Here is a 23,046-nt window from a genome sequence, read left to right on the forward strand (position 1 = left end):
ACGGTACCGCGCGCAGTGAGCAGGGAAAGAATGAGTCAATCTGTGTGTGCGAAAGGGCGCCTCTCTGGACCGCATACGACGCAGAAAGCGCTGCACGAGCTATAGGTGCGAAGGCGCCCGCGTGCGATCCGCTAGCCGAGGCCGTGAACGTTACGTCAGGTACACCCAAAACCACGCTGCAGACAACGATCAAGGTAAAGTTTGAGGGCAGACGCGATCTTAAACCTAGAATTTACAAGGTGTAATGAAGCCGATTCTGACGCATTGGCGGTAACGAACAAGACAAGCGGACCAACATCGGCAGGCGCGGTCGAAAATGGCGAACAGGGCGCCATGGCCGACAAGTATATGACGGCAACCTCCCGAAGCGGGATTGCCAACTGCGGCGAAAGCGATTTCCGAAACAGCGTCCTCGGTCAGGATAGGAAACAGGTCTACGCGGAGTTGGCTACTTGACGCTGAGACGGTCCGCGATGCGACGGGGCCCCTCATGCAATAGCAGCATGCGTGCTGACTCAGGCGCGCCTCACGATGCGCCCCACATGCTTGCCTCCACAGTTGAGACAAAGAAACCGCGAGTCGAGTGACGGTGCGCCGGTAGCGCATCTAGCGGTCTGTAGGCGACGGTTCATGCAGTGATTGCGGTGCTCTGGAAACCATCGAAGAACACCTCCTCTGTGTTTGTCCCAAATTTGCCAGTTCGGGCGAAAGACCACTGCCGGTGTTGCGTTGGTACTGCTCCGGTAGCGGACCAACGGGTAGCGAAAAGCCGAGTCAGACGTCGGGCTGCATGCACTTCAATATTGGGCGGTGGTCACCCAAGCAGAGACTGGCCGAGAGTTAGAGAGAACTTAACGAAGGTTTATTTACATGGTGAATCTGAGAAGGTACACACCGGAGAGCACTCGTGCTCTCGTTTTTAACAACTTTTTTGTCCCCAAGTACCTAGTTGGGGAATTTTCTATTTTGTCAAAGTCCAATCACATTTGAGTTCCTGATCTGCTGACATTCGGGAACCGCCCACTAGAACGTCCTCCCAACGCACTCTTTCCACTTTAGCGGCACGATGGCGACTCCGCCGGGGGAAGTCAGGCATGGGGGTCCCAAGGAGGCTTGCTGGCTGTCCAAGGTCGGAACCGCGCGCCACCCACGCGGACCCCTCGCGCGGGAGCACTCCGCGGGAAAGGAATGCGGTGACCGTTCTTCTCCACGGGGGGGGAGATGACCCGCTCTCTCTCCTCGGTGCTAACACGCAGGCGCCGCGGCTCTCTGTTTCCAAACACAGGCGCGCCCGCTCTTCGGCGAATTCGTTAGCGCCTCTGCGCACAGTCCTCCGGACACAAACTGGGGCAACTGCTGCCGTCGCTGCCGATATGCGACACCGCGTTGCTGCGTCCTGGGTGGTTCTGGTCCAAGAACTCCGAGGTGGTCGCGTGCAGTCTTCTTAGAAAAACGGACGCCCATCTCGACACGTGCACCGTCTCGTTACTCGGGAAGTTCGAAACGTAACAGCTTCTCCGGCGGCGGTTGAAGATCCCGATGCACAAAGGTCAGCAACCATTGTCCAGAGGGATACACGATGTCGTTCTGGTTGGGTTCACTGTTGCTGATGCTCTGCTGCCTCCAACGGACTCTGCAGCTCCTCGTTGCCTCTTGTCAAGACTATGGAGGGCTTCTTGCTCTCTGCAGACCAGCTCATTCACAGGAAAGACAGCATCAGTTTGAACAACACGAAAATCACAGCCGCAAAGACGGCAAGCGCCAGGACTCTCTCCACGAGATCCACCAGGCTCTCATACCAATATTACTTTAATCCTTTTACTATTACTTCAGCACTTGAAACAACCAGAACATTATTCATGCACACAAACACAATGTTCAAGGTTAAAAGAAAAATGGTAATAATGCAAACGTATGCCAGGAAAAAAAACATACCCAAGCCAGGCTCACCGATGCTATCAATAACACCAAAAGCATCGACTTAAGTCATCGGCAGATGCCGTTAGGTTTACCGTGGCTCTATCTTTCGCTTTCCGGGCAGGCTATTTAGACAGCGCGTGTCGGACAGTCTCTGAATGACTTCCGCTGGGCTCTCCCATTGTACTTCCAATTTATTTTTCTCGGACGGTTTTAGCACCATTACCGCGTCTCTAGCTTCAAGACAGCGTGATCTCGCTGTTCGGTCATTGCACTGTTCGGCCCTCACCTGCGCTTTACTCATTTCGCATCCCGCGAGCTCCTGCCCCTTGTGCAACCTTTCAAGCAGCGTGAGCACGTATTCCACCACCGTAGGGTTCTCTTCCCTGCCCTCACGCGATTCCCGAAGAAAGCGTAGTAGCGATCGCAGGGAGCGGCCGTTGACCATTTCGGCCGGCAAGAACCCCGTGGCCTCATGAGGCACGGTTCTCAGCGCAAACATTGTTGCATGCAAACAGGCATCCCAGTCGGTTTTGCGATCAAAACACAGTGCTCTCAGTATGTGTTTCATTACCGAGTGCATCTTTTCCATCGGGTTGGACTGCTGGTGGTACACTGAACTACGGATTAATTTAATCCCACATTTCTCCAGGAAATTTGTATTCAGTGCGCTGGTAAAAACAGTCTGCTGATCTGACTGTATTTCAGCGGGAAACCCAACCCGTGCGAAAATGGACATGAGTGCGTTCACAATTTCCATTGAGCTTAACTCTTTCAGGGCCACTGCCTCAGCAAACTTTGTGGCAGGACAGATTACTGTCAAAATGTGGCTGTAACCAGTCTTAGTCTTTGGAAGGGGACCAACAGTGTCGATCACGAGTCGTCGAAATGGCTCCGTGATCGCAGGCACTAGCTTCATTGGGGCTCTCGCCTTATCTCCCGGCTTGCCCACCCGTTGACATGTTTCGCAGGTCCTTACACAATTTTCCACCTCCCGAAAACATCCCGGCCAGTAATATTCCTGCAACAACCGATTCTTTGTTTTCTTGAACCCTGAATGACCTGATTGCGAGCTCTTGTGAACCAAGTGCAAAAGATCACCGCGGTAGCGTTTTGGTACGACCAATTGGTCGACCTGCACTCCTCTGCGATCACGATACTTTCGATAAAGTATTCCGGACCTTTCTACGAATATCACGTGTTTCTTCGCGATACCTTTACTCTTCATGTGCCTAAGATTCTGCAGTGTGGAATCGGCTCTTTGCTCGGCTATCAGGGACGATCGGTCCACCCCCAGCAATCTTTGCAAGCTGTCAGATGGCGACGTTATGAGAAGCTCCCGACAGGCCTCTTTAAACTCAATACTATCCTCGCTACCTTCTGACATGTCTGAGATGTTTACTTCCTCGCTAGTCGGCGCGTGGATTGCCTCTGTCATGCCTAACCGCTCATGTTCTGTCGCCTCAACGTCACCTGACGCTTCTAGTGTGACGGATTTAGCAGCCAGCTTTCGTGCTTTCGAGCGAGTCAATGCGTGAACAGCCCCTTCTCCGAACACTAGTCCCTTCTGCTGCAACAGTTGATCAGACCTGTTCGAGAAAAGATAGGGATACTGCTTCGACAGACTGGCTGACACGGCAGCCTCTGTGCGAAGTACGCCGAATGGACCTTCAATGCTGACATTAGCGATTGGAAGGCACACGCTATTTGCTTCCACCGCTTGTCTAATCCATGTGCACTCTCCAGTGAAATTTTCTGGCTCTACATACGAGGGATGAACTACATCCATTGTAGCCGCCGAATCTCGAAGCACGCGACACGGTTTTCCGTTCACGACGAGATCTCGTAAGTATGGCTCTAGAAGCCGCATACTTTCATTGTTGCTGTTCGCTGACAAGCAAACAATCTTTGGGCTTTTGCAAGCCGCAGCTAAATGTCCCGGCTTTTGGCAGTTGTAACAAACCAATGGCCGTCTCTTTTCAAAAGCTTTCTTCTGACAGTTTTCTACTTCAAGTACTTCCTCTCTTACGATCACACTTCTTTCTGAGACGTCTACGCCTCGTGCTTGCTGTCTCTCTTCTACAGGCTGCCCTCTCCATCCAGCTGCTTTCCTATTCTGGTATTTAGGGCTTTCCGTCCTGTCCAGCGCACGGCGCGAGACGAACTCTTCTGCCAGTTCTGCTGCCTTCGAAACAGTCGCAACTTCTGGCCTGTCTTGCACCCAATGCCTTACTTCATCAGGCAAGCAAGAGTAGAACTGCTCGAGTCCGAAGCATTGCAACATTCTTTGGCTTTCGTCATAAGCTTTAGCTTCTTTGAGCCATTCCCCCAAGTTAGCCATAAGCTTATACGCGAACTCCGGGTACGACTCATCATTCTCCTTTTTAGCTTTGCGAAATTTTTGCCGGAAAGCTTCCGCTGACATTCTATACTTTTTGAGCAGACTAGATTTAACCTTATCGTAATCATCTGCATCTTCTTTAGTCAAGCGGGCTATCACATCTGCCGCCTCACAAGGCAACAGTGTCAGCAAGCACTGTGGCCAAGTTGCTTTGCTAAACCCTGCCTTCTCGCACGTGCGCTCAAAGTTTACCAAGAACAGACCTATGTTCTCTCCTTTCCTATAAGGTTGCATAAGGTCTTTCATGCGGAACGACTTGCGTTCTACTGTGCCCGATGCTACGCTCTCATCACTTTCATTTCGAGCTTTTAGCACCTGCAGTTCGAGACGCTTCAGCTCAAGTTCCTGCTCTAAGCGCTTACTCTCTTCAGCCATGCGTTTCTCATTTTTTTCTTCTGCTTCCCTCTTTGATTTCTCTCTCTCAGCAATCAGCTCCAGGCATTCCGAGAGCTCATCGTCGTCTGCCTCAAGTGCCTCAATAGCCTCAATGATATCTGGCTTTCTCGTTTGGTCCTGAAGATCCAAACCCAGACTTTTGGCCAACTCCAGCAAAAGTGGCTTTTTCAACACTTTCAAATTCATGGTTATCCCGAGTGCTGCAATTTCTTCCTTTTAGAAATCTCTTATCGTCACGTACTTTCAAGTCCCGTGCTAACGATAAACAATTCCCCCCCCACCTTTGTAAACTTACTTACTACAAAGCCTGGTAAAACCTCAGTGAAGAAAAGCCAAGCACTCACCGAACCTTGCAACCATGATTCCAGCGGAGTCCATCCCACCGCTGCCACCAGCTGTTGCGTTGGTACTGCTCCGGTAGCGGACCAACGGGTAGCGAAAAGCCGAGTCAGACGTCGGGCTGCATGCACTTCAATATTGGGCGGTGGTCACCCAAGCAGAGACTGGCCGAGAGTTAGAGAGAACTTAACGAAGGTTTATTTACATGGTGAATCTGAGAAGGTACACACCGGAGAGCACTCGTGCTCTCGTTTTTAACAACTTTTTTGTCCCCAAGTACCTAGTTGGGGAATTTTCTATTTTGTCAAAGTCCAATCACATTTGAGTTCCTGATCTGCTGACATTCGGGAACCGCCCACTAGAACGTCCTCCCAACGCACTCTTTCCACTTTAGCGGCACGATGGCGACTCCGCCGGGGGAAGTCAGGCATGGGGGTCCCAAGGAGGCTTGCTGGCTGTCCAAGGTCGGAACCGCGCGCCACCCACGCGGACCCCTCGCGCGGGAGCACTCCGCGGGAAAGGAATGCGGTGACCGTTCTTCTCCACGGGGGGGGGAGATGACCCGCTCTCTCTCCTCGGTGCTAACACGCAGGCGCCGCGGCTCTCTGTTTCCAAACACAGGCGCGCCCGCTCTTCGGCGAATTCGTTAGCGCCTCTGCGCACAGTCCTCCGGACACAAACTGGGGCAACTGCTGCCGTCGCTGCCGATATGCGACACCGCGTTGCTGCGTCCTGGGTGGTTCTGGTCCACGAACTCCGAGGTGGTCGCGTGCAGTCTTCTTAGAAAAACGGACGCCCATCTCGACACGTGCACCGTCTCGTTACTCGGGAAGTTCGCAACGTAACACCGGGGAGCTCACTTTTCCTAGCGGCCATTGCGTGCGCTCGTGCGTTTCTTAAACGGCGCAAACCTCGCGGCTCATTTTTAAAGCACAGTGCCGGTGCCAATCTTGCGTTGTGTAAACTTTGAAACTTTACGCGGCTATCCTGTCTGCGCGCCTCTCTCCTAGAGCCGTCCACTGATTTGAAACATTCGTTTTATTTTATACTTCCTTTCCACCATCACACCTTTTATCTATCCTATCCATCACAGAGTTTTTCACCCTTACCTAAAGGGAAAGCTGACGGCTCTGCACTTCAGCACCATGCTAATCATCACGTGCCGGTGTGCTGCTTGTTGCGGGACTGTCCGATTTTTTGGGAGGAACACATAGTGACATTACTAAGCTGTCTCATCCCCGTCATCTTCATCGTCATAATCATTCCGAGGCGCGAACATAGAAAAATAGAGCGCAAATGCCTTAGTAGCGAAGGCGCAAAAACAGACGATGCCAATAATAGATTTTTGATTTTCGGAATGCCACTAAAAACTTCCTAAAGCAATTGAGCAACCGTACACATTTTTAAAATATTTTTTTTTTCGTTTTTAAAGCGTGCCTTAAGGTGCGAAATATTGGTTTCGGTAAAGCTCAATACCTAGCCAATAGGAATGAGATCCATTGTTTATTTTGGAGAAATTTTACACTTTCGTGCTATTCCGCTCGCTTGTTGCAATTTATAGTCACGATATTGAATGCTATGACATTTTTATTCTAGAACAACGTTTATTTTTGCATTACGTTTGGCCAAATGTTGCAGCTCTTTACCAGGTAGCTCTGCGCCCCATGATGCTTTGGGCGCCCATGGTGGCTGAAGTGGTCGTCAGGAAGCTCCATGCAAAATCCCATAGATGGCTGCACAGCTATCCCTCTAGGTAAGAGCAAGAAACTATGCTATCCATGCCTTGGTTTTTGGACCCCCTAAAATGCTATAAATTGTGCACAGCTATGCGAAGCGTTATGCAATTTGCACGTGAGTGTGTGAATGCATGCTGGGAACGGCGTTAATCTTAGCGCTTTTTTAAACCTGAGAGCAAAAAGACCGAGCACCTTAGGTGAATTTTTCAGTGATATTTTCTTAGTTCTAGGCAAATACGGGTTAAAATACTTAATAAAAACATTACAATCTCCTAACGCCGTTTACTCTGTTTTAAAGGTACGCATCTGACGTGTTTAGAAAGAAAAAAAAATAACATTTGATATTAAAGATGGACGCCACGGCAAGCTACGTGTACTCCCTGAAATTTGCGTGCATTTACGTCGCTGCCACGAAGTGACTATGAACAGGCACTGCACATGCGCACTTCATGTCGGCAGACGACAAGCCGCGGCCCTTTTTGGATTTTCGGCTTGGCTGGGAACAAAAGCCCAGAAATCGTGAATGCGGAAGCGAATGCCGGTCGCGACAGCCCTTTTCGATGCAGCCGAAAAGTAAGGCGCCCGTGTGCAGTGCGATGGCAATGCACGTTGAACAATCCAAGATAGTCGACATTTCCAAAGTCCTCCTCTACGGCGTCCCTCATGGCCTGAGTCGCTTTGGGACGTTAAACTCCATAAACCAAACCAAACCAAACCCAGTAATCCTCTTATGGTGAGGCGTGTAAGGCCGCGGTCGTCTTTTTGCAAATGTTGTTGCGGGCCAGTCGTAGGAAAGAGGCTCAAACAGGAGGATCAAGAAGCGTCGCGAAAGAAGCGCGTCCGATTACGCGCCCTGGACCGCGGCGCGCGCCTCCCCACCTTCGTCAACATGGGCTCCAGGCCGTCTGGCGACAGACTGCGGTGGAAGCAGCTAGGACCTTCTGCAATGGGGAAGAAAGCACAGCTGCCAGCTTATGCGTCCTACCGCACTGACCAGGTCCTGCTGTATGCGACGTGGAGAAAACCACGCTTATGAACTGCGGCTTCGGCAAAATTCCACGACTCTCTGGTGGGTCGCCGAAGAGAAGCATAGCTTCGCCAGTGCTGCGGTCTTCTCTCCCAGCGCCCCTTCCCCCTTCTGGAAGATTCGGATGCGGTTATTCGTGCTCCTCTGCGACCGCCGGCTGGAGGCTAGGCTCCGACAGCGGATGCACGCAGGCCCCATGCAGCTGTAGTGGAAGGCCGGGATAGGAAAGCTATAAAAGAGCTCAGATGTCAGCAGCCCTTGTTGTACGAATGTAGTCCTTTCTCGCTTTTGTAAACACGCCTCACTGTTCTTTTGTTGTGGCTGTTTTTAAAGTTGTTCAATTCGTCGTCTGAGACGTCGCCCGCCGAATCTACCGGCATCTCATAGAGTCGAGGTACAGAAGAGAGAAGAAAGAACAACGGCAGATGGTACCTAATTTTAGTCCTTAGTTAAGAGAACGTCGCATCAGCTTTTAAAACGAACAAAAACTCATTTTCTGAAGATCTGCAACGCAGGATAATTCGACTCAATTCCCTGCTCAAAACCAATACTAGTTGCATTACAAGTGCATCGTCAACTGATGACGTCATGTAGAGACTACGGCGTCAAATACGAAATGCTTGTTGTATACTGCGTCACTTATCATTCTGAAGTCTACACTCGACCAAATTGTCTGTGCTGGAGTCACCTCGCATTAGGCTACTATGCATGTGCCATGTGACTCATTGCAACGTCGTCGAACGATGGAAAAATAAAATGACCAGCCTGACTTTTTTTTTTTTTTTTCACATATTCGCTTTTTCGTTTTTGATGTACTTGGTTATATATTTATATATCCAAATATGTTACTCAACTTACGAATTATGCGTTTTTATTTCACTGCCTAGGAAGGCTCTTATATGAGGCAACTTCAGAGCGCCGCCATTGCGCAGGCCAGCGGTCACCCGTGTTCGGGAGGAAACGATAGCCCGACACCAGAGATTGGTGCTGTGCATGTGACAATATATTGTTACGTTTCCTTGGTTCTTGTCCTATTTTTGCAAGGGACGAGTTTTCAATATGGTTGTGCAGTTTGCAGAGCGCAGTTGCGCTTCTACACGCTGCAGTGATTCTATTCCACTGATAAAGCAATGTCGGATCAGCTTTTAAAACGAAGAAAAACTCAAGGTTGTCGGAGAAAGTACACACTTGATTTCTAGTTAATAATGTGACGCAGCCGCACTTTATGCAACGTTCATGGTCATACAATTTCGACTCCCATTTATAATTCATCTTGTAGTCAAGTTCGAGCTAATTTGCGATAGTGGTTCGAAACATTGACACATGCACCTATGAGATGTGCATGTGTCCACTGAGCAGTATGATACTGAGCCTTCGTCTTCCCTAAAAGAAGTATAAACAAAAAAGTAGAAAAGCATTCACGGAATAAAAAGATGAACTTTTAAGACGAAGCTTGAGCGCGCCATTGATTGTTTTGAGCTGATACTGCGATACCCGGTGTCTCAGGGAACAATTTAAGAAACTGGGAGATAGGGAGCTCAAAATGAAGACAAAATCTTTTCAGAAATGAGCATTCAGTCGCCACGAACTTATGTTAGCATGAAAATAATACCTAAATGGTTTGGTGGGGTTTAACTCCGCCTATAAACTGATTACGAGTGAAAGCACTGTTAGCATAATGTCATCTGCTTGGCGGTTTAACGTCGAGACACTGGCAGACACTTAAACGTCTTTTCTTGGTGTGGTTGTTGAAGAAAGGGAGGCGCAGAATCTGTCTCAGCTCTCCACGGACCCCATGGTTAGAAATAAGGCATGAAATGGTTCTACAATGTTAGCCTCCAGCTTTCAGATGTGTGCTGATTAAGAAGGGCAATGGTATGACGTCACCTTTAAAGCTGCACAGAGAATAGTTGCGTCACAATGTCGATATGAATTCACGTTATATTTTGCCCCTCCTGCCCACACACTGCTCATGCCAGTCATGAGGCAAGTAATGTTTTCGCCTTATTAACAGGCCGACCGGCCACGGCGACTGCTACGCCGTTCCATGCTCTCTTCCCAGACGAAATTTCTTTCTTCGAATTTGCTACGGTGCACGGGTTTTATTTTAGTATCTCAGCACTACAAACACTCTAAAAGGTTGCACGATTTCACCAGCCTGTGGAACTGCGGATTGGTGTTTTGGCTCTTCATTGTCGAACTTTAAAAACAAGGAATTAATTAACGCAGTCTAGTGGTTAGTTCCTCTCAGGAGATCGAAGCCATGATCGCTTTTTCAAGGCTACAAGAAAAGGAACTCTAACCATTCTTTCCGCACACAACCGAAAGAGCTCATGAGGTGCGCAGGAAGCTTAATGTAAACGCGACTTCCGTTCATCACGTGTTGCAGTTCCCGCAGCGCACAACTTCCCTCACACCACGTCGTGCATATTGCTTTGATTCGACAGTCATGCAATGGGATGGAGTAAAGAAAAGAACTGCCGTTACCAACAGCTTGCCTTTATTCTGTAGAGGAACGAACAAAAAAAAAATACTGCAGCCGATTTAGCAAAGTTAGACAAATGCGGAGTGCGAAACCACGCAACGTTTTGTTTCACTTTCGGATTGATACTAAATTTTCAAAGGCAGTCTTGAGCAGAATTCACTCCTGAAATCCCTGACAGTGTGGCAGTGCACTGCAAGATTTTCGGACTCCTAAACGCACCTTAAGATGACATATTTTGGATTGGAAAACAGTTATTGCCAGCATTGATCCATATGTGGACACTATTCTACGTGGCTTCGAGCCCGTGGCACTCGGCAACCTTGTGAGCGCACTGAGTGGCACGGAATTGCGTCAACTGGTCTGAGCTGGCCTGTAAAGTCTCCTACCGCTCTAGGGAAGGGACTGTACTAAGTCCGCCGATGGCGCCACCTTTTTAACCACTCCTTGATATGTGATCTTATCTGGTTATCCCGCAAAATTCTTTTTGATTGTATTGCGTTGGCAGATGTGTGCTAATTTCGAAGGCTCGCGTGTGAAACCGACGCCACGTTACCTCCTGTCTTTTTTATTGAGCTTCTTATGTGGTAGCGGATGCATCCACCTGTCTGGTTTAACGGGACTAGTGTAGTCGTGAAACGATATGACTGTATTTCCTGCGAAATGGGGGGACTGATGACATTACCTCGAACTGTACCTGTGAGATAACTCAGGTCCCTTGTTCTCCGTATGTGCCAGCACCAAGTAGCTTCGCGAGGGGGGGTTGTGATCCGATCCGGGTGCAGCGCTCAGTGGGGTTCAGCTGGGTAGTGAGAGGAGGAAGGTGCGGGTGGCGAAATGAATTATTGTGCAAAGACGCGCAAATGCGCGCATTGGTGCCGCTGAGACACTGACTGACAAGCGTGATCTCAGATGAAATATTCGGTTGCGAGGAGGTTTTGAAAACACATGCCTTAGTATATGCCAGAGACTCCATGCTATTTTAACGTTGGACCGTGCCTGTGTACGGTTAATAGGAAGTTAAATAAAATCGGTGGATTCTAGAACGGGATCAGGAGGCTGGAATATGCAGGATGTCTATGCAGAGCATATGCAGGTAGTCGTAGGACAGCAACAGCCGCATATGTCAGTGGGACCGCGAGAGGTATTGAGTGAAGGGCGTGAAGAGGAAGAACTTCAGCCCCCTGTTCCTGAATAAACTGGTGCAGATTGATAGCCACGTGTGGTTACGTCTCTTGATGGAGACAAATAAGGAACAACTATCGAGCAACTTCCTGTCAAATGAAGCTCTTAATCTAGGGCAGGAGTGATGACTGGTCACCTGCATCTGTCAGGCTAGCAAGCGACTGAATGTGCGTAGTGTGCTCGCCAGTCAGAGCTCTTTGGTTGAGTTCTTCGAAACTCTGATACAGTTTGACAAATTTTCCGATGGTGCTCAGGTCTCGCGCTACCAACATCGTAAATTCGTCGTTATCGACTGCCTCGAGAATGTTGCTGATTTACCGGTTTCTGACATATGTGCATTCACGCGCTTGCACAGGTCGACGACGTCTGTATGTAGCTGTACAGTTCTCACCGATCTGCTGTGACCGCGCTTGGAAGCACTGTTCAGCGCGGAGTTTTCTGACTGCCGGATGGCTGGGAGCTTTAGAAAAGCTGGCTTTGTACACAGACCACGCATGCAATGTTCGCTTTATGGTTCCGGTACCACCGATTTGCTACGTCGGTGAGATAAAAAATCATGTCCATGAGCGGGTTGTGCATCCCATTTTTTTGTAAGGGCTCACCCGCTCATAGGATGGGAAATAATCCTCAACATCGTGGTCGTCGCGGCCGCTGAAGATGGCGAGGTCTCGCTGGCGTAGAGATCCGGCAAAGTGACTACTGCAGGCATCCCATGAGGTGGTGACGTGCGGCTGCGGAGTTCCAGAGCGAGAGGATGGATTGTACTCCGCACCTCCAACAAATGTAAAGATGCGGGTTATTTCTAAACGCCTCCGAACACAAGTAAGCGTACCAGCAGCGTGAGATCTACGAGGCCAGCAAGAAGCGAGCACTGGACGATGAACATGCGGCTCGAGCGTAACCCCGTCTTCTTTATTACTACTTTTGTTTGCAGCTTGAATTGGAAGCATATGCGCAACCAACATCGTGATCGGTGCCACCGGTGACCTTTGGGCTTTCTCTCCTTTACCTGCGCTATATTAAGCTTAATCTGCTGTGCAACCAAATTCTGGCACCAGCTTACTTTGGAAGTGTTGCGCTCATCAACGCGACATACCACACCACCGCCTTCTGGACTGGCGCCATCTCGTCGAGAGCGCAGCTGCGGTGTTGTGTGCACTTGAGAGCCGGCGCGCGGTGCGTGCTTTTTCGTTCATTTCCCGTGACCCTCGGAATGCCTGGCTGGCGCGAATTTCAAGTCGCCGACGCAACGCCGACCGTAAGACGACTCCGGATATCCGCGCGTCGGCAAGGCGAGCAGCAGTATTCGGGACCGCAGGTTAGGAGATCATTCACGGTGTGTGTGTGTGTGTGTGTGTGAGTGTGTGTGTGTGTGTGTGTGTGTGCGTGTGTGTGTGCGTGTGTGTGTGCGCATGTGTGTGTGTGTGTGTGTGTGTGTGCGCGTGTGTGTGTGTGTGTGTGTGTGCGCGTGTGTGTGCGCGCATGTGTGTGTGTGTGTGTGTGTGTGTGTGTGTGTGTGTGTGTGTGTGTGTGTGTGTGTGTGTGTGTGTGTGTGTGTGTGTGTGTGTGTGTGTGTGTGTGTGTGTGTGTGTGTGTGTGTGTGTGTGTGTGTGTGTGTGTGTGTGTGTGTGTGTGTGTGTGTGTGTGTGTGTGTGTGTGTGTGTGTGTGTGTGTGTGTGTGTGTGTGTGTGTGTGCTGGGCTCTTATGTGAAGGAGCAGCAAATGCCACGAAGCTCATTCCCACGGGACTCGGGCTGTCCGTCACGGGCGCACGTGACGACGGCTGCCGATTTGACCTCCATGGAATGTACACGTGTGATGTTGTGTTTACAGCACCACAGGTGTGAGAAAGAACTATCCTGGAGCCTATTGGCCCCGCCCAGAGATTTTACTTCATCCCTATTGGCTTAACGTTGCGGTCTTTGTTTAGCGAACCTATTTAACGAGGTGTCGGGGGTGATTTTGGGGAGAAGAGACCAGTTGCAATAAACATGCTGTAAACTTTGTTCGACTCCGAGTAGTTCTCCAAGGTGCTCAGCAGGCACACCTCAACAGACCGCCGGTCAGCGCAACCGAGCACGGCGGGTGAGAGGTGAACCCTTTCGAATGCCAGCAGGTGAACAGACCGTCGCCCTCTGGACGAGCACGGCGGGCGACAGCTTAGACAGCGGCTTCGATACATAACTGGCAGGCTTGCTACTACAGCTCTGGACAGTAATCTGTTATTTTTCATGCCTATAGCTCAGCAATGAAACTTAATTTAATCGGGTCAGATTGCTCTGCTTTTGGAATACAGTATCAGCGCACGTTAAAGATAATCAATTAATCTTTATTTGACGTGTGCAGGGACCCCCATATGGTCTTTGTGCTACAGCACAAATAAGAAAAAAAAATGCACACGCAAATTTTACGCGCACAGAACACAAAACAAAAAGAAAATAACACATGAAATGAAATTTAGAGAAAAAGAATCACGCATAGAATGAAATCAGTCACCAGCATGTCTTCTTGAGCACAACAGGAAAAAAATAAAATAAAACGTTAAATAGAGAAACAATCCAGGAACAGCCGTTGACTGTAGTAATATAGAAATATACATAAAATAAACAACCATTCCAGGCGCAAGAAATGTGTGGTACCTAAAACACAAGCTAGAAATACAGCGAAATACAATAAAGAAATACGATTCAATGCGGCGCAGCCAGATTCAAATGTAAAATTTTAAATTTAGAACATGAATAAGAAAAAGCAATAGTTCAGTAAATACAACATTTAGGCTAGAAAGTAGAAGTTATACGTGATAAAATAACGTTTAAAATACAATGCCACGAACATCCAATATAAATGAAGGAAACGAGTTTAGTAAGATGTCAAGGTGACGACAAAAAGATTTGAACAGCCTCTGAATTCTGTCCAGAGGGGAGATAGAATGCAGAAGCGGGGAAACTTGAAATAGTATGAATACCCTGATGCTCTTTCATGGAAGGCGCAGTAGGATGTACTATATAAGCTGATGGCACAGAATAAAGAGTTTGTACAGGAAAATGTTATCTGCCCTGACACAACGGCAGACAAGAGAAGAAATATGCGGTGGGGTGCTCCCTGTGGAGAGAGATGAGGATGTTACACGAGGAAAGCAATATTGAAATATCCGTAAAAACTTTTGCTGTACTCTGTCGACATATCGATTTGCAAGTGCCATTCCAAACAACCGACGCGTACTTCAAAAGCGGCAAGCTTACTGACAGCTTTAAGAACGGAAGTGGGGTACGGAACTCTCTAGGAAGCCTTCATATGAAGCGGATTGCGCGCATAGCCCACTGAGCAATGCGTTTAGTGTGAGACGAGAAGCTGAAGGTAGTCATAAAGTACACCAAGGTCAATTATTTCATCAACTCTGTACAACAGCACAGAGTTCACAGAATAAGGGTAGAGAAAGCTGCGCGTTTTACGAGTAAATGAGACAAGCCTAGTTTTAAAGAATCGAGGTTAAGCCCATTCTTCACGCACCAGTTAGAGAAAGCAGGTGTGTCCGATTGCAAGAACAAGCAATCTTGAAAAGAACGTATTACCTTGAATATTTTATATCATCAGCATAAAGGAGAAAGGGGTTCTTGATCACGGAGGAAACGTCATCAATAAAAAACGGAAAAGAGAAGGGCCTAGTATATATAGGACCTTGAGGAACTCCACTGGTTGCAGGGTAAACGAAGGAGGTCTGTTCATTGACACTGAGAAAGCACAAGCGATCACGGAGGTAGCTATAACTAGGGTGAAAGAACATGGGATTGATCTGGGTGCCGGCTCACGGTTCAAACCCGGTGAGCTAGGCAGGCCACATAATAGCTCGAGTATCTATCGGCCGAACTGCCAGCAGCGACTCGATTGCTGGCATCGCCATAGAAGCCCTAGGCACCTACCAGGATATAACACGGCACTATTGGCACAAAAGGCTAACGTAGCGTCGACTTCAAAAAGACCTCGCTAAGAGCAAGAGGTACACTCTTAAAAAAAAAAATGGTCGTAACATTACCAAAAAGCTAGTAACTGCTTGTCACACTATTCACTAGGTTCTTAGTAACTGTTGGTAGTAAAAGCCTTGCCAGTAACGGCTACTATTTCAAGAACCTAGTACCCTGAACTAACTGGGTCATATATTCCTCTAGTTTTCAACAGTAGCTTTTAAATAGAAACATACTAACCACTCAAAAAAACCTAGTTGGAAGAACAAGCGTAAGCCAGCAACTTTTACTGGCTGTTTTAATACGTTTTTACCTGAGAATTTCACCAAATGGCAATGGTTTAGACCTGTAGAACTTACGATGAATGTTAAATGCTCCTGAAGAAACTAATAAGCCGTATTTGCTACGCTTTTCGGTAGGCCATGCATCGCTTCACAAAGCTTCAACGAAGAGACAGTCGCGCTCGGAGAGATCCCTTTTCAGGAATTATTGCAATGAAGTGACTCGCTTATTCGACGATTTGGTGTGCCTTCTCTATAGCCGAAATCGCGCGCATAACCAGTGGGGGAGGGCGCTGCACTGTTCAATACTGGTTGCTGGTTTCCAAAGGATAGTTTGACTCTTCAGTATCATGTGGAATGTCATCAGTTACCAGTTTGATTTTATCACCGTCCGAAAACCTGTAGTTTTCTGACGCGCCTTCATATGTTTCGAAGCGGGCGTTGGTAACCTATAGGAAATTGAACGTCTCAGTAGAATCAGTTCATATCGCAACATCATAGTTTTCAATACAATTCCTGGCTATTTGTGCATCAGCCGGAGGATTGATTGAAGCCACATTATCAATCAATGATCAATGACGATGTTATCAATGATCATCGTCTAGGTCAGAGGCGTGCTGTTCAGTATTCAGCAACAATAACGCGAGGGCTCCTAAAAGCGACCATCACACAAGGAATATCTTCTTTTCAGCGTCGTTGAAGGAAACAGGACATACCTCGATCCGGTCGCCATGTGCTGCATCTTGAAAATCTGTCACTCTTAAAGACACTAGGATATCTTTCTTGTGCTCGCCGCTGATAAGAATATTTCTTCCCTCTTTGCATGTGACAAGGCAATTGATTTCAGACGAAGACACTGCTTTTTGGGAAAAAGAACACGCGCAGAAAACAGATGAGCAAGGAAGGAGCCCCTGCCGCACTATTCGCCGTGAGATCGGCCTAGAGGTGGCGCCACCGTCGCTCCTAGAGTACGGATGGCATCCGGCGGCGCTCTCAGGAACGCAAGGGGCGTAGGTCTGCTTCCGAGTTTACAGCGGTGGTGTTGGCGATGAAAACGTGCCCTCGCCAATGCATTAGTCCTTTACTGTACAGAATGTTCCAAATTTCAGAAGAAAAAAAAATCCGCGAATTTCGGCAGTGCAGCAAAAGAACCCATACTGAAATGGTCTAAGTGCTTCAATGGTATGCGCACGCCCCTCCAACAGTTTCACCCTTTCACAGCACTATCTCTGCATGAACGATAATCTATTAAAAAAAGTCTCAGAAGAATACTGCAGACTACTGTCAGTGCGGTCAGGGCCTTCAGCACTCTCCACACATGGTCTGTCAGACATTCCCCAGGCGGCAGTGCCAGCGATGGACCTATATTTCACAATCGAAGAGCTATCTATAGCTATATCGGAATTAAACAGACGGACGTAACCCGGTCATGAAGAAGTGACCTATGACACAATCGGAAAGCTACCTCACAATTTCAGTCTTCGACTCCTGGGGTATTACAATTCTTCCTGCCCCGCCGAGGTGGCGCAGCGGTTACGGCGCTCGACTACTGTGCCCAAGGAAGTAGGGTCGAATCCCGGCCTCGGCGGCTGCGTTTCGATCGAGGCGAAACGGAGTGGCGTCCGTGTTCTGCGCGATGTCAGTGCACGTTAAAGAACCCCAGGTGGTCGGAATTTCCGAAGTCTTCCACTACGGCGTCTCTCATAGCCTGAGTGGCTTTGAGACGTTAAACCTCACAAACCAAACCAAACCAAACCAATTCTTCCTGGATGTCTGGTAAGGTTCCTACGGAATGGAAGTTGGCGAAAATAGTGCCCATTTTGAAACCTTCTAAACAGCCAATAAGTTACGCATCCTTCCGACCCATCGCCCTGTGTAGGTAAACATATGGAGGGAATAATCTCCTTACGTGTCTCCTGGTTCCTTGAGAGCCGAAATGAGTATTCTCAAGAAATGAACGGGTTTCGCCAAAATAGGTATGCGACTGATAATGTCATTACCCATGTCTCATCACTTGAAGAGTACCTTCACGCTGGGTACATACCCACAGCCGTTTCACTTAACATCAAGGCATCTGTTGAATGTGTTTCATCATGAAATTCTCGCAGCCTTGGCCAGCCTTGGCCTTGGAGGAAAGCATTGCAACTAGATTAGACACTGCAAGAGCGGCAAACTTTTGTGAGCACTCCAAACGATCCAACTCTCTTTCACGTAGTGAAAAGGGGCGTACCTCAGGGAGCTGTGCTCAGCACTCCCCTGTTCAATATTGCCCTTGTATATAAAACAAAAACCTTCCACGAAGAGTACACGTAACAAATATTGCAGATGATACTGTATCTGGAGTGCATCACGTTCGCTTTATACTACGCAGCAACGTATTCAGAGAGCGTTACTGCACATCTCAATGTATCTGGATCCCCAGGGAGATCGCCTATCATCAGCAGAGGTGGGCAACCTCATGAGGTTTCGACCTCATGAGGTCAACCTCAACCTCAAAATGACCTCAACCTCACGGAGTGAGGTGAGGTTGAGGTGAGGTCGGCAACACCTGAAATATTTTTGAGTGAGGTCAGCAAATGAGACCTCAACCTCATGCGTGAGTTTGAGGTTGAGTGAGGTCGTAACTTAGTGAGGTCGGCTTGTGAGGTCGAAATTATTGTTTCCCACAGCTATAAAATAGCCGGCAAAAAACCTTTCATAATGCCTGTCGTGTACACTCTTTTGGCTACCAACGCGCACATAACGAACAGTTTGCGTCTGTGCGTTTGCGTTCGACACGAAAAAAAAAAGGAGAGGGGGGGGGGGGGGGCGTAAAGTGCAGCGCGGCAAACGAGTGGGGTCGGACGACGGCTGCAAACTCGAAAGAAGGTGAAACAAGATCCCGCCACCATTCCGAGCGAGTTTGGGAAGTAAAGAAAGTCAGCGCAAACTCGAAGGGTTTCCAGACCTACGTGGGTGTGTAGGCTTCTCGAAAAAAAAAAAAGCTAGAATAGTAGAAAAGAGGGAAGCGCAAGATCCAGCAACCAAGGAATTGCTTGGGGGGGATGGCACGAGAGAGGAGGTTTCAGAGAGGCATTTGGAAAGAACAAGGATGCAGAAGAGACGAGAGATTAATTGCTTGACGAGAAGTCATCCCACGAAGACTGTATTTTAGTAAATAAAATCTGCTTTTGCTATTGTATATGGTACGAGTTAAAACGAAAGAAAGCAATAGAACGGTAGATCGTAGTTGTATCATTGCAATCCACTCTTTTATTATTATTATTATTATTATTATTATTATTATTATTATTATTATTATTATTATTATTAGACATTAAACTAACCCTCACATAAAATGATGAATTTAATGTGCCCTTCTCGAAGAATCATTGAAGAACAGACAGGTGACTGACGACTGCTTGCAGTCATCCCTTTCTCATACCCTATGGTAGCTTGCGCCTTTTTCATTTACATGTTTGTTTATCGAAGGCCTCCCCTCCGTTTTACAGCTTGGAGCCAAACTGGCGGGCGCGCCTTTTGTTCGTAAGCTCCGCAGCCGGTGTCCGATCTCAACTAGCGGACAAAGCGCGGACCCGGGAACCCCTCCGCATTTCTTGGAAAGTAAGCCACTGCACATACGCGCGCCTCAGTCTGTGTTTTGGGGTTCCTTCTGGGAGTTTGTCAGTTTTATGTATTTTTAAGTGCGTTTCTGTCAACGGGGCCGAGAGTTACAAGGACAGTGGCAGTCTGGGCGAGAGAGCGAGATGTGTGCGCGGTGCTCGAGCGTGTGAATGCGCGAGTGAAGATCTGCGTCTCCTCTTCTCTTTAGTTTTTCAGTACACTTGCACCATCCCTATTTTTCCTCACTTCTTATTTTCGTTTTGTGTAGTCACTTACCAGTGCCCCCTCTCGCGTTTGTGCACCCGTTTACTCACAACCGGCAGCTTTTCTGCGGTACGGCCAATCGTCACCCCCTCCCCCTAAGAAAAAAAAATCAGAAGAGACAACTCTCAGATTCTTCCTCTCGCAACATTCTTTTTTTTTTTTTTGCTTCTTTGGCTTTTGGTTGTGCGTTACCTCCGACTGGCGTATTCCTGCTAGTCTAAAGAAATATAAAGACAGGCCCTTCTCGCTTCTCGGAACGCCGCGGCGGCTGTGCGGACTTCTGTCGCTTGTCGACCATGCAGGCATCTCATCGTTTCGCAGGAGGGACACGCTAGTCAGTGTTCAAACTCTGCTCTTCCTCCGTGTAGACGCGTCGCCACCCTGCTCATCACCCGCTGGTCTTCCTCTCTTGACGGATGTTATGCAGTCGAAGAAAAACGAAACAATTCTCCATGGGTTAAGTGTTCGCGCTTCATTCTCCCAGTGGGCGTGGTTCTCTCTTCGCGACTAGAAGCTGGTGTCTCAGCCCCACGTTCTCACAGACACCAATCGTTCCTGGAACGTCTACTTGGGAGTCGCCCCCAAACAGCGTCGGTGAGCAGCCCGAAACGGCAAAAAAAAAAAAAAAAGCAGCATCTAAACAACATGCTATGTTCTTCGCCATTTAGCGTGGCCGTCTTTTTCAAGCGAAGAGACGTAGCCATGGCCGTGGTCGACGACTTGCTGTAATTTATGACGGAAGTTACCGCCCTTTCCAGCTGAGGTTTGCCCTTTGAGGTCTATCGCATTGTTGAGTTCGGCGGCGTCGAGGGGGCATGACATGGTTGCGGTTATGGCAGGTGTGGTTATGGCGGATATAGCGAAAAAATCTAAATATGCCGATAATGATGTGTGCGCGCGCAGTTGTCGAATTACAAAGCCATCGAATGCCATTTCCGTTACAATAGCCACGCAAAAGAAACGAAAAGCACTGTAAACTCGGAATGCATTCACTGCGACAAGCCGTGCGGACAAGAAAACCAGCAGTTGAGCTTCTCTCGGCATCTCAAGGTAATGTGCGAATTATCTCTAATCCAACGTATTATTTCTTTAATTTACATCAATGATAAAAGGACTGTTTTGGGGCTGCAAATTCGCCGTTAGTTATTATAAGTAGAAGGGAGGGCAATTTTTCCAATAATATGTCACGGCGTTTGTTCCATACAGCACAACCCACTTCGTCAGGATTACCGAAAGTAGCGCAATGTCAAAAGTCAAGCACGCTTTACCATTTCGCAACTAAGCGTCTCTGCATATGGCAACATTTTGTTCTGTCCGCCTCTTGTGATAAGTCCCACGTCAGAAGCCAATTTTATAAAAGAATGTTATGGTACTACAACATCCATATGTACGTAAGTGGCCGATCTATGTTTTTTTTTTTTTTTTGTAACAAAGACGTAGCACTGAAGAAACATTAGATTGTCTGTGATTTTGTCATCAGATTCGATTTAAAATCGCTGGAAAATGTTTTCATCAAGAAATTATTACTTCTTGTCATAGAGGAAACACTATTTGACGGCCACAGATATGTGCGGCGTTTCACTGCAGGCCTTCGGGGTTCGCATCCAGCAGCGCCAAGGACACACAAGCATTACAGCGGGAATTAGGTCAAAAGTCACCATATCAAAACAAATTATAAAAATAAAATTTGAAGAGTTGAAACTGACCAACTGTACTGCCGTTATTAGGTTAGCCTGCTATGAATCAGTAGCTCTGCTGGCAAATGTTCCAATTTTTTTACTTTACAAGTAAGCCTCATCATATTCAATGTTGTTTAAAATTTATGTCGTCATTCTGGCTTGTCACCACGCAGGACTTGTGCCATGACGTTTTATAGTTAGTGTTCTCAATTGAAAAAGCTTTTCTATTTTTTTTTTTTTACTTTTGAGGTCGAGCAACCGACCTCAAACTCACAGTTTGAGTTTGAGGTGAGGTTGAGTGAGGTCGGTGGTTGCATAAAAAAAAATTGAGGTGAGGTCACCTGGTCAAACCTCAACCTCAAAGCGTGAGGTTGAGGTTGAGTGAGGTCATGAAATTTTTTTTTGAGGTTGAGGTGAGGTTGCACTTTTTGAGGTCAAATGCCCACCTCTGATCATCAGAAAGGTGTTGCTACGGCTTTCACAAGAAAACGAATGTCTCGATACCTGCTCCTACTGGGTGGACGGTCTGTGTCGTATATGTATGATCACGACGATTCCTAGGTGTTATGATTGACAGTAATCTCTCTTGGGCACCTCAGATTAAACAACTTCCGGGAGGATCACTGCCGCATCGCAGGTTTCACATTCATGATGGGAACACGATGAGGCAACAACTGCCGGTCGATGGTTCTGCTTGAGAATTAGTACGTTGAAGGAGCGGAGCACTACTATTTACCTGTGCTTCAAAGATTATCTCCAACAAGCAAGAACGGTCTTGCTTGCGGATTTGCGGATTTGTCTTGGACTCCCAAAGGAATCGTCCGCATCAGGAACACTTGCAAAAGCAGGGTGTCTCCCGCTAGATGTGATTTCCGCCTACGAAAGTATGCGTACCCATCTCCGACATGACCTCCAAGGGGAGAAGCTCCTCTTACACCATGTCTACCTAACTCACTACAGCTCTGGCTTTTGTCAAGCTGTACATTTCCTGCCCCTCCCTACTATTACTCAGTCACGAAACCTACTACCTCTCACCTTTCCCCCATGGACACTATCGTCTCTAAAGGTGAATACATCTGAGGTATGCGAATAGTCGCATGCCTCAAGCAGCACTTCTGCAAGCCGCCTGCTTAGCCAAGGAATATACGCAGTACACCCACATATTCACTGACGGTTCAACTACTGAAGGCAATTTTTATGTGCCCTCAACAAACCATATCCTGTCTTACCGGCTGTAGCGGAAGACCTCATCTATGACAGCTGAGCTCCATGGCGTTAAAGGAGCTGTTTCCTATATCCTGCGCCAAACCCCCGGACATTGGGTTATCTTCACTGATTCCAGAAAATCTCTGAAAAGCATCTATAACCTGCTGAAGAAAATAAATTATCAGCCTGTTTGGCTTGACATCGGGTATCTACATCATTTTGCTGATTGCCGCAGGTATCCACATTTCAGTGTATACTAGCTAACTGTGGCATTCAAGCCAATGAAAAGGCAGATGAAGCGGCTCGTAAAGGCCACCAATATCAAAGATAAATTCGGAATTTCTTCACGAAATCTGATGCATCCCAACTGGCAAAAAAAAATTTGCTTCCGAAATAAAGTATCGACTTTGGAGCTTGCCGACACATCACAATCAATTTCTTTGCTCAGTTGAGCCACATCTAAGATCAAGACTCCCTCCGAAATTTGTTTGCCAACTAGAAACTCTTTACCACCGACTTCGCCTGAACTGTAAATATACAAATGGCTTGCAATGCCGTTTCGGTAAAA

At 47.8% G+C, this 23,046-nt stretch overlaps 1 protein-coding gene across 1 annotated transcript; it reads right to left on the bottom strand.

Annotated features, from left to right (window-relative positions):
• Positions 1 to 1,597: 1,597 nt before the first annotated feature.
• Positions 1,598 to 4,982, bottom strand: LOC146171682 (uncharacterized). The gene is made up of 2 exons (XM_084586320.1): positions 3,133 to 4,982; positions 1,598 to 1,683 (listed from the first exon to the last, which is right to left on the bottom strand). The coding sequence occupies exons 1-2, from the start codon at positions 4,898 to 4,900 to the stop codon at positions 1,598 to 1,600; spliced, it is 1,854 nt and encodes a 617-aa protein (XP_084442446.1). The 5' UTR covers positions 4,901 to 4,982.
• Positions 4,983 to 23,046: the final 18,064 nt, after the last annotated feature.

Source organism: Amblyomma maculatum, unplaced genomic scaffold, assembly GCF_055883805.1.
Source record: "Amblyomma maculatum isolate TAMU_Amacu unplaced genomic scaffold, ASM5588380v1 scaffold_18, whole genome shotgun sequence".
In the NCBI taxonomy this organism is placed as follows: Eukaryota; Metazoa; Arthropoda; class Arachnida; order Ixodida; family Ixodidae; genus Amblyomma; species Amblyomma maculatum.

What these genes read in the sequence shown, in the direction of transcription:
- LOC146171682 (XM_084586320.1), bottom strand. Translation starts at nt 4,900, where the DNA reads ATGAATTTGAAAGTGTTGAAAAAGCCACTTTTGCTGGAGTTGGCCAAA. An exon ending in TAGGCACATGAAGAGTAAAG is followed by an intron (nt 1,684 to 3,132) that starts GTATCGCGAAGA and finishes GCTGGTCTGCAG; the next exon opens with AGAGCAAGAAGCCCTCCATA.